The sequence below is a fragment of the Aethalodelphis obliquidens genome, unplaced genomic scaffold (assembly GCF_003676395.1).
Source record: "Aethalodelphis obliquidens isolate GAN/ISIS:26980383/991018 unplaced genomic scaffold, ASM367639v1 scaffold61, whole genome shotgun sequence".
Classification (NCBI taxonomy): domain Eukaryota; kingdom Metazoa; phylum Chordata; class Mammalia; order Artiodactyla; family Delphinidae; genus Aethalodelphis; species Aethalodelphis obliquidens.
The window spans coordinates 3,164,631-3,179,571 of NW_020838005.1; the positions used below are offsets into that span (position 1 = coordinate 3,164,631).

A 14,941-nucleotide genomic window follows, 5' to 3' on the forward strand; every position below is an offset into this window, starting at 1 on the left:
CGGCGCCGCGCGGAGACTCCCCGCCCCGCTCCCCTTCCCTCCGCTCGCGGCCATCTGAATTCCCCCTTCGACTCCTGGGCGGAGGCCGAGCGAGCCTTCGCGAAAGGCGACGGCGGCGGGAGGAGTACTTGGGCGCCCCTCCCGGGCGGCGCGGCGCCGGCCGGCCGTGCAGTCGCGCGCTCGCCGCCAGCAAAGCTATTGGCTCGGCGCAGTCACCCCACGCGGGCTGCAGCGGCGGCCTCCGCGGATTGGCGCGCGGGCGAGCATCCACCGGGGCGCGCGCGAGCGGGTGCGTGCTGCCTAGGCCGCACCGAAGCCCGCCGCCCGGGCCGCACCGAAGCCCACCGTCGCGGGGCGCGGTTCTCCCTGCCCATAATGACCACCCCTCCGCTGTCCCTGCGATGCTGATGCTGCATTTGGGGCCGCTGCCAGCCCGGGTGGCCGATGCACCAGTGCAAAGAAAGGGCGCGAAAGGCGCGCTCCCCGCTCGGGCGCACGCACCGACCGCCGCCCTCGGCCGCACACTGCAGCAATTCGCGCTCTCGCGCCGCACCCCTCCCCGCCTGCACTCATTTGCATATCCCACGATTGTGGCCAATCAGGACTCGTCTATCTCGAAGCGGACGGGTTTGGCCTGAGAGGAAAGGGAGTGGCTGGCGGCGCATGCGCCGCGGTGGCCGACTTGAACCGAGGCTTTTATTGCTGTAGTTTATTTCCACCCCCTTCCCTACTGCTCTGTCTCTCTCTCTTTCTGTCTCTCTGTCTCTCTCTCCCTCTCTCTCTTTCTTTTTTTCCACCCTAGCTGAGGCAGTGTTGGAGGAGAGGAAGAAAGGGAGACAGAGGATTGCATTTATCCCTTAACATTCCTGAAAATTTCTATCAGCAAGACCAGCTAAGCGGCTGCACATTTTTCAATCCTGCAAAAAATACCAAGTCTCTTTCCGGGCAATTTTTGTTTTAAAGCTGCCCTCTTGAAATTAATTTTTTCCCAGGAGAGAGATGTCTTATCAGGGGAAGAAAAATATTCCACGCATCACGGTGAGTTTGGTACTTGTGAAATCTGCGATCGGCCAGCAACCTTTTGTGGCACAGAACATATAAGGAATTTTTTTTAAAGGAGGGGGAGGAAGAGAGACCCAACTTTTTTTTTTTTTCCTTTTTTCCCCTTGTTGCTAAAGAAGGCGATCGTGATGGGAGACGCAATCCTATAGAATTGTAAGCCATATAGTTTCTAAGGCATTAAAATAGGAGCGTGAGTGCATTAAGGTCGTTTTAGGTAGCGCGCCAGATCCGCTGTATCCTTTTATTGTCAGAGCGAGATGCTGTAGTGCTGGCCTGCGGGGTGTAAGCAAATGGATGCCAGATTGAATATGCATGGTTGAAGCTCGGATATTGTTCTCCCGGCTGCGTGCTGCGATGCGGGACTCCAGGAGCTGGACTCCAGGAGCTGGATGGGGAGATGGGGAAATGGATTCTCCCTGTATCTCCCGCCACCCACCATAAAGGGCTTTCTGGAGCCTTCCTCCGGTTCCTCAGAAAAAGGAGCGGGCTTTAGCTCGGAGGCGTAATGACAGCAGAGGGATGCTGAAAAGGGCTGGGTGTACCGGGATCCTGTGGAAACGGGAAGGAAAAACAGGGACGCGGTGATGAGCAGAGGAGGGGGGGAGGTAGGCGTGGGCTTTTTGTTGACCGGGTCCAGTTTTTGGTGGCCCTCTCGGCTTCCTCGCCCAGTGGTTTGGGGCTGGGACCCTGGCGGCTCTGGGCTCGCTTTCTTGTGTCTTTCTGCCCCTTCTGCAGCCGGGGAGGCGTCCGTGTTGGCGCATACAAAGCGGGCTGGGAGGGTGGGCGTTGGGGAAAGCGGGCTGGGAGGGTGGGCGTTGGGGACAGCGCCGAGCCGGGCTCTGGGAGGTAATGGCGCTGCGCGACGCGCGGAGCAGATGGCCCGGCCTCGGCCAGACAATGATCGCAGAGGCCGGAGATGCCGGCGCAGCTCTGGGGCCTGGGGTTGTTAGTTTGTAAATCACGAGAAGCTCCAAGCGATGACTTTGCGATGCTTCGGCGATGAACACAGGTTCTTGTTCCCGCCGCTCCCCCGCCCCCATCTTCTCCCCATCTTTTCCCGGAAAAGTCTCGCCAGTCCTATTTCTCTACATCCCCGAATGAAATCCCGGGGAGGGAGGAACGCGAGGGAAATTCATTGTTATGTAATGATGTGCAATCGCAATGGGCCAGCTGATTGCTGGGTAGAACCCAGGGCTGAGGCGGTGACCGAAAGAATTTTTGAAAAGTCCAGATGTGTTTAGGGCTGGGTTTGAGGGAGTGCTTTCGCTCTGGTTTCCTCCTTAGCCACGGGTACCCCGACTTCCACTGGATGTACAAGGGCACACCCATCCGCAGGAGAGAGATGTGGGAGCACATGCACAGGGGAAGGGGCGTGTGCTCGGGAGGATTTATAGGATGAGCTCTTCTACAGCGGGGGGTGGGTACTAGCTTTTTCTTGAGGGCCAAGGACCCGAGATCCCAAAGGGCAGAGCGCCGGGGGACCCAGCGTTATGTGTTCCTTGCACTGCAGGAAGGAATCTGGGGAGTGGGGTGGAGAGCAGATTTGCTGCAAGCCTCAAGTACTCTGCTGTCTTCGTGAATGAAAAAGGCAGTTTCGTTTTGACAGTGTGGGGAGAAAATAATTCAAAAAGCAAACAATCAACAAGACTGATTTTTTGGAAGAGCGCCCCCTCTGCCCTTTAACAAAATCTGGTGGCATTATCGTAGGACCTATAGCATGGTTTCCTTTCCTCCGTCAGCACGGCCAGCCTGTTATGTAAGATGCCACTCGAGTGAGCGGGGCTGTGATGTTTCATTTTTTTTCTCAACAAGATGTTGGCTCGGGGATTCGCATGATGGCTGGAACAGGTACTGCAGTGACTAAGGGGAACAGGTGGTGAAGGGCAGGGCTTCTCTTTGCCTCCCAGGCGATGTTTATCCCATCAGAGCTGGATTCTGCGGAAAAGGGGGAGATCATTGTAGACAGATAAGTGCACTGGATCAGGTGACCTTGGGCCAGTGGCTTAACATCTCTGAGCCTCAGTTTCTTTATGTGTCCTTGAGACAAGAATCTAGCTCCCATCACCTCACAGATTTGATTTGAGGCTTGGGTGACATGGTTTACAGGACAGGATTTTGTAAAGGTCTTAACCTTTGCCTTATATAAATGCAGGAATCATTGCTGACTATTTATTCCCATTTGACTTTCCAAACCCTACAGCAGGATGAAGGTCCCTACAGTGTAACAATTAAAATAATCTTAGTGTTTCTCATGATGTTAGAAAAACAATAAATACTTTCTAAACCCAGGGGTGTGTGCATTTCTGTGTAGAAGTATCTTTTTTTCTAGGTCTCTAGTAGCTTATATATACTTTTAAAAAGTTGCTGTAATTTCTTCTTGGTAGGTGCTAAAGATAAAGCACTTGCTGAGAATATTATTCTTAACTGAATTTTGAGTTAACCATTGTCAAAATGAACGCCGTTCTTTGAAGTGGCATAGCATTCCATCAACAGCACTTGGGATAGAGATGAATCATAATGTAACATTTCTGTTACATTCTTGGCTCTTATATGCTGCTTGTCATATATTTTTTGTACCAATTAAAGTATCAGTATTGTGTACAGTCAATAATAGTGTTAGATTTTAGAACTTGCCATCTCACCTACTTTATTCTAAAACTTTACCTTTTTCTTAACAGCTTAATAGTTAAAATGGTGCACGTTCGAAGTGTTTTTTTCCCCCTCTTTGCTACAATTGTGATTTACCTCGAGGATAAATGCAAATATAAAGAACATACTGAATTGAAACATTGCTATGGATGAACAAAGTGTGTTTGTGTATAGTATCCCATGACAACAGACTTTTGGTTAAATTTTCCCGACACAAATCTCAACAAGAATCGACTTCCGCTACATGTGGGTGTATTATTTTTTTCAAATGAAGTTTAGCCTAAAGCCATTTAAAGTGATTGCCTTCTTTATCTGAAATCTTTTTACTGATCTTTAAAGGAAGATTGTTAGGCTGTTTTTTTCATTCTTTTTCTTTTGTGCTTGTAGGTCTAATGGAAATAGATGGTTGTTGTCTCTGCTGTGTTTTTTTTCTTTTTCTTTTTTTTCTCTAGGATAAGCTTTGAGCTTTGCCAGTATGTTCTGACTCATCAAGTGATGAGTAGATTGCCAAATACAGATTCACCTTTGTCACTGAGTCTTTCCAAAATGGACTCATGTTGAGCATCACTTTTGAGCAGTGAAAATGTGGTCTTAGCTCATTTATCTTACGACCAACTGTTTCTCATGGATCAGTTATGAATTGTGACCTTACTACTTCTTTGTTTCAGAGTGATCGTCTTCTGATCAAAGGAGGTAAAATCGTTAATGACGACCAGTCATTCTATGCAGACATATACATGGAAGATGGGTTGATCAAGTAAGTGTAACTCAATATTGCCACAAATTTGGGTACCTTGCGGTGTTCCTAAGCATTAGCTACAGTTCACACCCGTAGTATCAAGCTGTAGTGATTTAGAGACTAACTCAGTATCTGTTTAAGCCTAGTTTGATTGGTGGTAATCAGTGAGTTTGAAAACTCAGATTTAGGGAATTCAAAACCACAATTAAATGCACACCCATTTCCTTACGTGTTATGTAATTGACTATTTTTAACCGAGGTGACACATCTTCTTGTTGCCACATACTCAGGTTATGATCCATTGACTATATTAAAGGTTTTACTAGAATGTACTTGTGTGGGGTGGATAGGACAATCAAAGGACACAAACGTGCAGTACAGCCTCTTCTATCATGATAGCACATCTGCCTTCTTAATCAAGAATCCAAGTTGTTGGGGGCAATGGACACCAAATTAATTACTACGTCACAGAGACAAATTACTGCCTCATTCCGAGGGAATTTTAGGTTTCATGTTTTAAGTGGCGGCTAACACAAATGGGACTGCCTTTGTGTTTATTGTGTATTGTGTTTCAAAGGAGAAAACAACAAAGCAGTTACTGAATTAGGGTATTTTTGGGTCCTAGAGGGTTAAGTGAGCTGAGAACGTCTCAATATCCTCGTGCCCTTCCGACTGGGACAGCTCAGAGGGCTCTGAAGAAATAGCACATCTGTTTAAAGACAAACACTGCTGCAAATGACATCTTTTAAATAAGCAGCATTTATCAAGGGCAAGCAGCAAACCAGTCCAGAGGAGTGGAAAATTGTAGTGGACGTGTCTGTTGCCTGGAAACTCACACCCTGATTTACGATCCTAAAAGAGGTTTTAACATTTCCACATTTAATGTTTTCTCCATGTGTGTTTGCTTGTGACAGTCTCAGCTCCAGGCTCTGAAATACCATGACTTTCATGTTCCATTTTCCCCCAAGTGGAAAGCAGCATGATCTGGTCTGTAAGACTCTGGCCTAGAAGTGAACAAGCCTGTGTAATATTTTTAGTCATCACTAATTTGTTTTAGAACTTTACCAACTCCCCCTTGATTACTTTTTCCTTTTCCAAAAACTAGCATAAAGAGGTAGCAGAGATATTTTTTAAAAATTAGAAATGAATCCTTGTTACCCAACTTAATGAATATTAATTTTGCCGCCTTTGTTATCTGAGTTGCTGATCACATGCTTCCAAATTTTTAAATAGTTGCAATCATAGTGTTTACTTATTATTATTATCTTTGTTTTGTTCGATTCCCTACCCTTCTACTCCTCATTTCTCTTAGTTGGAAAGGATATGGTGAAAATAAATGTTTGTAAAGTGCAACCAGGTCTGGAGAAAATTGTTACAGGATAATTAACTCAACTGAGTGTGTTGTAAGGAAAGTATAGTGATATTTTATGTAAATATCTCAGGGCTTTGTTATCATTTGATCATACGGGTTTTCTGGTAACTAAGCCTCTTTGATTGGCCTCTGATGCCTTATTTAGATTTTGTTTTCTAGTATGCTCTGCATTGCCTCTTGAGGGTAGGGAGTGAGGGGTGCACAGATTATGAATGATAACAATAATCTGAAGAGTCTTTAGAACATAGGGAAGGGTTGTTTATGGCGTGGTGAAAATGTCTGTCAGATCCCGTTTGATTTAGGCCATTTCTTTACAATCATTGTCACCTACCCTGTTTATTTAGGCAAATAGGAGAAAACCTGATTGTGCCAGGAGGGGTGAAGACCATTGAAGCCCATTCCAGAATGGTGATCCCTGGAGGGATCGATGTCCATACCCGCTTCCAGATGCCTGATCAGGGGATGACCTCTGCTGATGACTTCTTTCAAGGCACCAAGGCAGCCCTGGCTGGGGGAACCACCATGATCAGTAAGACAGCTTACAAAGAATAATCTTAGGGCTTGGGAACCATTATCGTTTGAAAATGAGTCTGTGTTGTTTGAGTCTTTCCTTCTGAAGGTTGCGGAACTAAGCAGTGGACAGATCTACCACGTAAGGGGGTGAGGGTGGGCCAGCCTTAGTCTCATTTTCTGTCCAGCCCCGAGGTTCTCCAGTTGAACTTGAGAATACGCTTCTAGAGAATTTTTGTAGGATAAAAGAGTGGCTTCTTGCTTTCTCTGCTTGAGAACTTCTGTCTTCCTTAACCTGAAAAATGTGATTTGTGGTCACTTTGAAAACATAGCATTTGGAGTAATCTTCAAAGCTATGAGTTGTGAGCCTTTGCTCCTAACTATTTGATTTTGACTTTTAAAGAATTCCTGAGTGTGTATCTTCTTGGAATGAGGCCGGGGTACAGCAAATGAACTGTTGAACCAGGAACGTCAATTCCACTGTTAGGAAAATCAAGTGGAGGGATTACTTCCTGGCCTGGGTTTGACATAAATGGAATTGGGCAGCCCTGCTTGCAGAAGCACCCACAGATATCGGTTGTTCAGATATGAAAATTGCTGCTGTGAACAGCTGGGTGCCCTGCAAACATCGCTCAGTTGGATTTATGCTTTTCATTCAGCTAAATCTAAAGTATATTTCCTAACAAATGTGAAGGGTTTGCTTGTGAATGGTAGGTTTCCAGCATGCCTGTTGATTGTCCCTTTGGCGGATATCATTTTGAGTTTGAGGAGGTAGGCAAGTTGCACAGTGGCCCACCAGACACACTTTTTTTTTTAATTTTTATTTTTTTATTGAAGTGTAGTCGATTTACAATGTTGTGTTAGTTTCAGGTGTACAGCAAAGTGATTCAGTTATATATCTCTAAGTATCTATTCTTTTTCATATCCTTTTCCATTATGGTTTATTACAGGATATCGAATATAGTTGCCTGTGCTATACCGTAGGACCTTGTTGTTTATCTATTTTATATATAGTAGTGTGTATCTGTTAATCCCAAACGACTAATTTATCCCTTCTCCCTTTTCCCCTTTGGTAACCATAAGTTTGTTTCTATGTCTGTGGGTCTGTTTCTGTTTTGCAAATAAGTTTATCTGTATCATTTTTTTCTTTTTGGTTCCACATATAAGTAATGTCATATGATATTTATCTTTCTCTGTCCGACTTCACTTAGCACGATAATCTCTAGGTCCATCCATGTTGCTGCCATTGGCACTATTTCATTTTTTTTTTAAAGATTTTATCCAGGAGTGAAAGGCAATATACAGTCTGTCTTAAAAGCTTATAGTTCAGTTCAGAAGAGGGTCCAAGTGGAAAGAACTTAGCTCTTTCTGCTTTAGAAAAAAACCTATCTTGCTGGTTACTTTTCAGAATGATGCTCTCTTTTCGTGTAACTTTAGGGTCTGTTTCTAAGCTTCCTCTTGTCTGCCCTACCACCCAGAAGAACGCTGCTATCCCATTCTAGTTCGAGCTCTTCGACTTTTTAAATCACACACTCACCTCCTTGTGTCCTTTCTGGTCTTCGGGGTGTCATCACTGATCAGAAAGAGCATCCAAGTTTAAGCCTTCCTGTTGCCGCCTCTTTCTTTCCGCACGTATTACCTTCTAACCTAGAGGGTGCTGTTCTTGGTGGTGGCGGTGTTGGCATCTGCACACCCCTTGGGACTCTGGCCTAGTGTTGACGCCTGCTGTTTTGTCAGTGGCATCTGTCAGGACTCACTGGCACCAGTGGGCATTTCCGCCCCTCCTCCAGGGCCAGCCGTGGAGCCACACTGGAGCTTGGAGAAGCACAGATGGCCTGGGCGTCAGCCTAGAGGACCAAGCCAAGGTTATAATCTGCTTCAGTTTGGAGTCCCTGTGGGGGCCCTGTAGGCCTGTGCCTTGGTCGCAGAGTGTTAATAGGTCACAAATCATATTTCCTAAGGGAGCGATCAGTGACATCTATCATTGGGCTGAGGGGCAGCCCTCCGAGGTGGAAATACCCCCAACCAGGGCACTAACTTGCTGTGTGACCTTGGAAGAGTCACCTCGCTTTTTTGGGCTGCTCGTCTGCACAGTGAAGGATTTGCACTAGATGACCCTGGGTGCCCTTTCCAGCGCCCACGTTTGACAATTCACTGAGCTCAGAGACAGAGTTTGCCTCCAATCTGGTGCACTTCGCGTCACGATGCATCAAAGCCCTGCTTCCTCTCCTACTTCCTTGAAAGACCCCATCCTGCATTCTCGAATGTACGTTTCCGCTCCTCCACACCTGACCGGTGCTTTGGCCCCTCTCCTGCTTCTTGTCCCTTTCTGCCTTCCCTCCCGCCACCACCGTCACACGTGGGCGCATCCCTTCCTGCTGACGCCCTGACCTTCCCTTTGGCCTTCTTTCTCAGAGGTCGTGGGCATCTTTCCCTTCCTGCCAGGTGGGTTCCTTGTGTGCAGGGACCAGGGATGTCTCCAGAAGTCCTGCACCTGTACCGAGGGCCCAGAATAGGCAGCGGATGACCTTATGGCAGCTCGGAACGAAGGAGGAGGGAGAAATCAGACTGCCTGCCCCTCTCACTGGAGCAGAATGCAAGCGTATTTTAATGCAGGGGTGGTGATGCAGTCAAAGAGGAGGGCGATTTAAGGAGATCTCAAAGGACGAAAGTAATCAGAGGTAGTGGCGATGTGGTCACAGTGGTCACACCCCAAACTCCACTGCTTGTGTATCCTGAGAAAAATATCTACTCCTGCAAATGCCCACCTGTGGTTACTGACCTCTATGGAATTCCCACTGCCTGCCCTTCCCTCGGGAGATAACGTGGCAATAATACAGATGAGGAAATCAGGCTTCTTCTTCCTGCTTGCCAATAATGCGTTCTGCATCGCTTTAACTGAGTCCGCGGCTGCAGCCCGCTTCTTAGTGGGAGCCGTGCAAAGAGGCATAGCTAGCTTAGCAGGTCGGGACCTGCGACCTGCTCCTTCGGTGAGATGGTAGCTTCTTTAATGAGTATTGAGGCCAGAACTAAGTATTTCGGGCACGTTGAAGGGATTCAAGTGAGAACGTACAGAAACAAAAGCCACTGAAGGAAATTGGCACCATACCACCTGCAGCCCCTCCCTCCCAGCTTTCTGAGTTGCTCCAAGCCGTGTCACCTGGTGTATCTTCACCTGCTGCTTGCTGTGTGTTTCCCAGGTCTCGGGACCTGGAGGCTCCGTTTCGGTCTGAAATGGCACAGCCTGTGGTGGAACATGCAGCTGAATATTCCCAGTTTGGGAACGGAGGTGACACGTCAGCAGCAGAAAATAATATTATTGCCATCAGACAGAGCCTCCCATTGAGAAACGTACAACGCTATCTTTGTAAGGGGCCGTCCGTGTGGGGCAGAGGGAATGTCCTTTGCCCTTCCCATCCAGTGATGCGTGGGCAGAAGCTCTAGACATGCTCCCTGTAGGTGGCATTCAGACCAGCTGAGGGGTCACGGAAGCGGCAGGGGTGCTGCTTGGAGAAAGCGCTGCTGGCGTCCCCGGGGACTTTATGATCATCAGAGTTGTTGAGACCCCAGCGTCTCCAGGAAGCAGGCGGGAACAGTTAGTTCCATTTTAGAGAGGGGAAGCCAGAGGGCAGGGCACTCACCCCGCGCATCAGCGCAGGCGGCCGTGATGGAGCGCACACCTGCGACTGTGACTCCACCACCTGCCAGCAGTGTGACCTTTGCTTTAAGCCTCGGTCGCCTCACCTGCAAAACGGGGAAAGTTGTTACAGAGCTCGACAGTGGAGGCATCAGAATAGTACCTGGCCCGCAGTTATCACTCAGCCGTGGTGGTTATTATCGTTCCATCTCACATCAGCTACCAGCAACCGCCCATCTCCATAGAGGCCCCCTCTGGATCTCAACTCTCTCAACGGAGGCAGAGAAAAGAGGCTCCAGCTGTAGGGTCTGACCCGAACATTTGCTGGGAGCAGGGGTCCTCCAAGCATGGTCAGCAGACTGGGTACCCTGGTGTTACTTGGGGTAACGCCTCCTAAAACATTCAGCTTCCTGGGCCCACCCAACCCCTTGAAGTGGAGAGTCTGCTGATGGGACCTGTGAATCTGTACTTGAATCTGGTGATTGTCAAGTGCACCTGGGGAGCTGTTGGGAAGTCTGGATCTCGGGGGTCCGTGCCAGATCTACAGACTCTAGATCGCTAAGGATCGGAAGCCACTGCTCAGCGAAGAGAGCCTGAGTGTTCCTGCTAACCTGAACTCAGGGCTTTCCCTAGGGGTGTGGAGCCCCCGGCACAACACACCCAAGGGGGCTTCTTCCCCGCCCTGAAGCTGCTGTACAGCAGAGACCAGGACGGGACCTGAGCACAGACAAGGAGAGGACAGCCAGATGCCTCGGGGCTGGAAGGGGCTGTCTCTCCTGAACTCTGGGCTTGTCACTTACCTGCTGCATGTGGCTCCCAGAGGTACCCCGATTCCCGCACCCAGCCACCCCCAGTCAGACTCACCCTCGTCTTTCCATCTCCTGCTGCTACCCCAGCGCCCAACCCTGGAGAGGACTGCCCTCAGGGTCAGGCTGACTCAAACCCATGGTCAACTTGGGCTGAATCAAGTTAATTCTGTCTCTGTATTATCTCTTGGCATGTTATCTCTTCCTTTGCCAATCCAGACCTTCGTCATCTCTACTGGATTTTGGCCCCAGCTTCTGAGAGTCTCACTGCCCCGATCCCTACCTCTGCAGCCCATACATCACCTTGCAGCCTGGGCTCTTCTTGTGGACCGATCATGCTACCTCCATTCTCAGCGACCCCCTCTGGCTCTGAGAATGCAGCCCAAGTGGCAGAACCCAATCCTGCTGTCCCAGCCGAGACTCACATTGTCAGTTACCCCAGCCAGGGATGCCCTTCCCTTCTTTCCTCTGCCTCTGGAAATCTTCGTTACCCTTCAAGGGCTAGCTTAGGTGTTACCTCCCTCCCGAAGCCCCCATGCAGCCCCCTCTGCCGTAATCTACCACTTATTCTGTGTACCTCGGCCAACGGTGGGTCTTCATGGCCTGGCCCTCGGGACATGCGTCCTGTGTTACAGTTTGATCAAGGCTCCTCTGCCTCTTTCTGTTAACGTTCCCCGTCCAGCAGTGTCTCACTCCTGAGACACTGACTCCATTGATGCCTGCGGTTGAATGAATGAATGATTGGATGAGTTTATATGCTCATGGGACTTGGTGTCCTGCTTCATCTGAGTGTGATGCCAGAGGATCGAAAATCCTGGGGTGGGAGGAGGGTTTACACGTCTGGTGTTAATTGCGTTCATTTCCACCGAAACAGCTGTCTCTTCAGCCGTGCCCTGTTGCGGCCGCTCCAGCCCCCTGGTCACTGCGGTCCAGTCAGCTGTTGCAACGGTTGGAGGGGGAGAGAGGCAGGAGGGGAAAGCCCAGAGCTCGAGCATCGGCCTGAGGTCGTGAATGGGTATTTCTCCTTCCATCTTTTCGGCAGGTGGTGGGGATGCTGGTCCCCCCATGAAGGAGCTCTCTCTCTGTGTGTGCACGGGGTGGGCCCTGAGTGCCACGGTGGACTCAGCAGTCATCCCCGAAAGCCCTCGGGCTTCCTAGAGAGCCATGCCTGCGGAGGCAGGAGGCCTAGATCAAGGCTAGGTGACTTCCCACAGCCCCGGTGGCCGGGCCTTCCTGGGGAGACGTGTCCTCGGAGTGTCCCTGGGGCACATCCACTGCTTGTCATTTCTCCGTCCATGTGGCATTTGGGTTTGTTCCCCCGCCTCCGACGGGTCCACGTGTGAACACACACACACTGTAATATGAATGTGTCTGTAATCGATACTTTGATTATTCCCTTTGCATCATTCATTTGACTCGGGTTAGAAAGTGTTTACAAAAAACCCTGACCACGTCAGATGAAAGTCTCGAAGTCCAGGACCCAAGTTGTCGCCACAAAATCTGCCTGTGGGCTGGCGATTAGAAAGCGACGTTATCCGATGGGCTGTGGGAGTGGCCTCTTTCTGCCTGCCCCTCCTCGCGTCTCCCCAGTCCCCACTTGGGCGAGGTCACACGTTTTGCCTACGGACACGACTGCCTTCTGCAAGCGGACGTCACAGGACGGGGCCTGCTCAGGCGTCGCCGTGCAAATCTTGGCCACAAATGGCTAGACTGGAAGAATCCGGGCACTCCCTGGGATATTTTGGGCCGATCACCTAATACCTGGTACGGAGCAGAACAGAGGAAGAGACTGAAAAAGATGAAGCATCCTGGGAGGTAGCACCGCTCTTCCGGAAGGGCCAGCACGCTCTTTACTAGATGCTCTTCTCAGGAAGGAGGCCGTTGGGTTGGGCTCCAGCCAGCCTCATAGTCTAGTTGGGTTTAGGGTCTGCCCCGCCCTTCCAGATCAGGGACATTTCTGTTTGGGCCCCTGGCCCTGTTTCATGGACATTGTGGCAGTGATCCTAACCCACTCAGGGTGTCTTTCCTGGCTCTGGCCCTGAGAGCTGGTGGTCACAGCTTTGGAAATCACCCCAGCCCACAGAAGGGTGGGCTTCATCTCTTAAGACGGCATCTGGGGACTTCCCTGGCGGTCTAGCAGTTAAGACTCCACTGCAGGAGGCACGGGTTCGATTCCTGGTCGGGGAGCTAAGATTGCACATGCTGTGCAGCGTGGCCACAAATAAAAAGAGGCATCTGCATCCTCCATGATCCAGTTCTGACATGGCCCGTGGGTGCTGTGTACAGAGCGTGGAGAGTCTCAGTCGTGGATGTTCCCAGAGCCTGTTCTCTGACTTTCTGTGGAGCGGGTTATTCTGACTGTTGGGAATGTTTTGTCAATCCTGTTGCCCAGAGTTGCTCTCCTTCCTGAGAAGAGCATCTAGTAAAGAGTGTGCTGGCCCTTCCGGAAGAGCGGTGCTACCTCCCAGGATGCTTCATCTTTTTCAGTCTCTTCCTCTGTTCTGCTCGGTATCAGGTGTTAGGTGGTCGGCCCAAAGTATCCCGGGGAGTGTCCGGATTCTTCCAGTCCAGCCATTCGTGGACAGGGGGATGTGGACGTGATGGGCTCCAGCAAGGTCTTCCTGGCCTTTGATGTGAGGGACGGACTTTCAGCTGTCAGCGTCGTGCAGGCTCAGGGTTCCGCATGGCTAGTTAAGAGCCTGCATGACACACACATGTCCAAGGATACCCTTGTTCCCTGTCCCGGCTGAGTGAGCTGGGCGAAGACTTAACAGAGCGCAGAGATCTTGTCATATCCATTGTTACGCGACCCCCAGCAAACACGGAAGCTGCCCATGCTGGCTGCCTAATAATCAGCTGAATGCGTCTGGACCAAAACCTGGACCCCATTGCTCTTCCTCTTGGGATCTTTAGCATTGTTGTCCACGGGTCACCCTCTTCTCACGTGATGAAAATCTTACACGGGACCCCGTACCTGGCAGGTAAGACTAAGGAAAGCAGGGCAGCTCTGGCTGGAACGATGGGCCAATGGGAGAGCCCAGATCCTCTCCCGCTTCTCCCCTTCCTCCCCCTGTTGGCAGCCCCTCTGCCTCTGGGGAACCCTAGGGCTTGGGGAAGCACACTTGGAAAGCCCCCATTCCATCACTGCCTCCCCACCGCATTGCTTACCTTCCCTCCAGAGCCTGGCAACGCGACTGGTCCCTGCACAGCCTCTGTGCTGAGTTGTAGGGGAAAAGTAAGAAGAAGGGACATACCCACTTAGTCACTTAGGAGAACGCCTAACCACACTGTACGTTTTCAGTGGTTTTGTTGAAGGTGATTTCTGTTCAAGACAGGAACTAGCACGGAGTGCCCCATTTCATTTCCCTGCCCAGCTTGGTGTCCGTCTGCTGTGCTTCTCGTCAGAGCGCCTTTTCGTAACAGGTCGACGTTCTGTCCTTTAAACAGTTAATGATGTGCAATGTTTTAAAGGGGTAGATGACTGCCTTAGGAAGGGGTTGGCCTAGGGATGTGTCCGTAGCTCTGGGACCCGTTACTCCATATGGGGCCCTATCCCCTGCTTTCCCCCTTTCTCCTCTTTGCAAAGACCTCCCTGTTGCTTCTCTGGAAATGATTATTTATTTCCCTGGGCTTTGAGGGCTCTGCCTTCAACTGTCTGCCGTTGTTGGATGAAGCCATTTACCCAGATTCCTTGCTTTTAGTCTTCTTAACTGCCAGGGGAATGACCCAGGGGAATGACAGTGAGTAGAAATTAGAGTTCTTTCTGGTTAACCCATATGGGATCCGGCTCTCTTTGAATGTGACTAAATGTGCCCCTAATGATAGGGAGGATGCAGCGGGGTAGGGTCTCTGTGGCCAAGGCTGACTATCCTGTGAAAGGAATTTTGCGATGAGCCAATTACAAACCTCAACTGCACGCTGGAATCCCCTGGGGAGTTTTCACTAAGCACAGAGACCAGAACTTCTGACTTGACTGTTCTAGGTGGGCCCGGGTACTGGTAGGGATTTGAGTTTTGTTTTTTAATACTTATTTTATTTTTTTTTTGCCACACCACGTGGCACACGAGATCTTAGTTCCTCGACCGAGGATTGAACCTGTGGCCCCTGCAGTGGAAGTGTGGAGCCCTAACCACTAGACCTCCAGGGAGGTCACCTGGGCATTGGTA

The 14,941-nt window shown here is 49.9% G+C and overlaps 1 protein-coding gene across 4 annotated transcripts in view; it reads left to right on the forward strand.

Annotated features, from left to right (window-relative positions):
- The window catches only part of DPYSL2 (dihydropyrimidinase like 2), a 167,335-nt gene that overhangs the window by 92,456 nt on the left and 59,938 nt on the right, over positions 1 to 14,941 (forward strand). Inside the window, exons 1-3 of one of the 4 annotated variants that reach the window (XM_027088053.1) lie at positions 694 to 1,038; positions 4,380 to 4,468; positions 6,167 to 6,351. In XM_027088053.1, coding sequence (XP_026943854.1) covers positions 1,000 to 1,038; positions 4,380 to 4,468; positions 6,167 to 6,351 — 313 coding nt within the window. In that variant the 5' untranslated portion in view covers positions 694 to 999. Of the gene's footprint in view, positions 1 to 693; positions 1,039 to 3,797; positions 3,958 to 4,379; positions 4,469 to 6,166; positions 6,352 to 14,941 lie in introns of those variants that run through there. The other 3 variants (XM_027088055.1, XM_027088052.1, XM_027088054.1) reach the window with 3 other exon arrangements.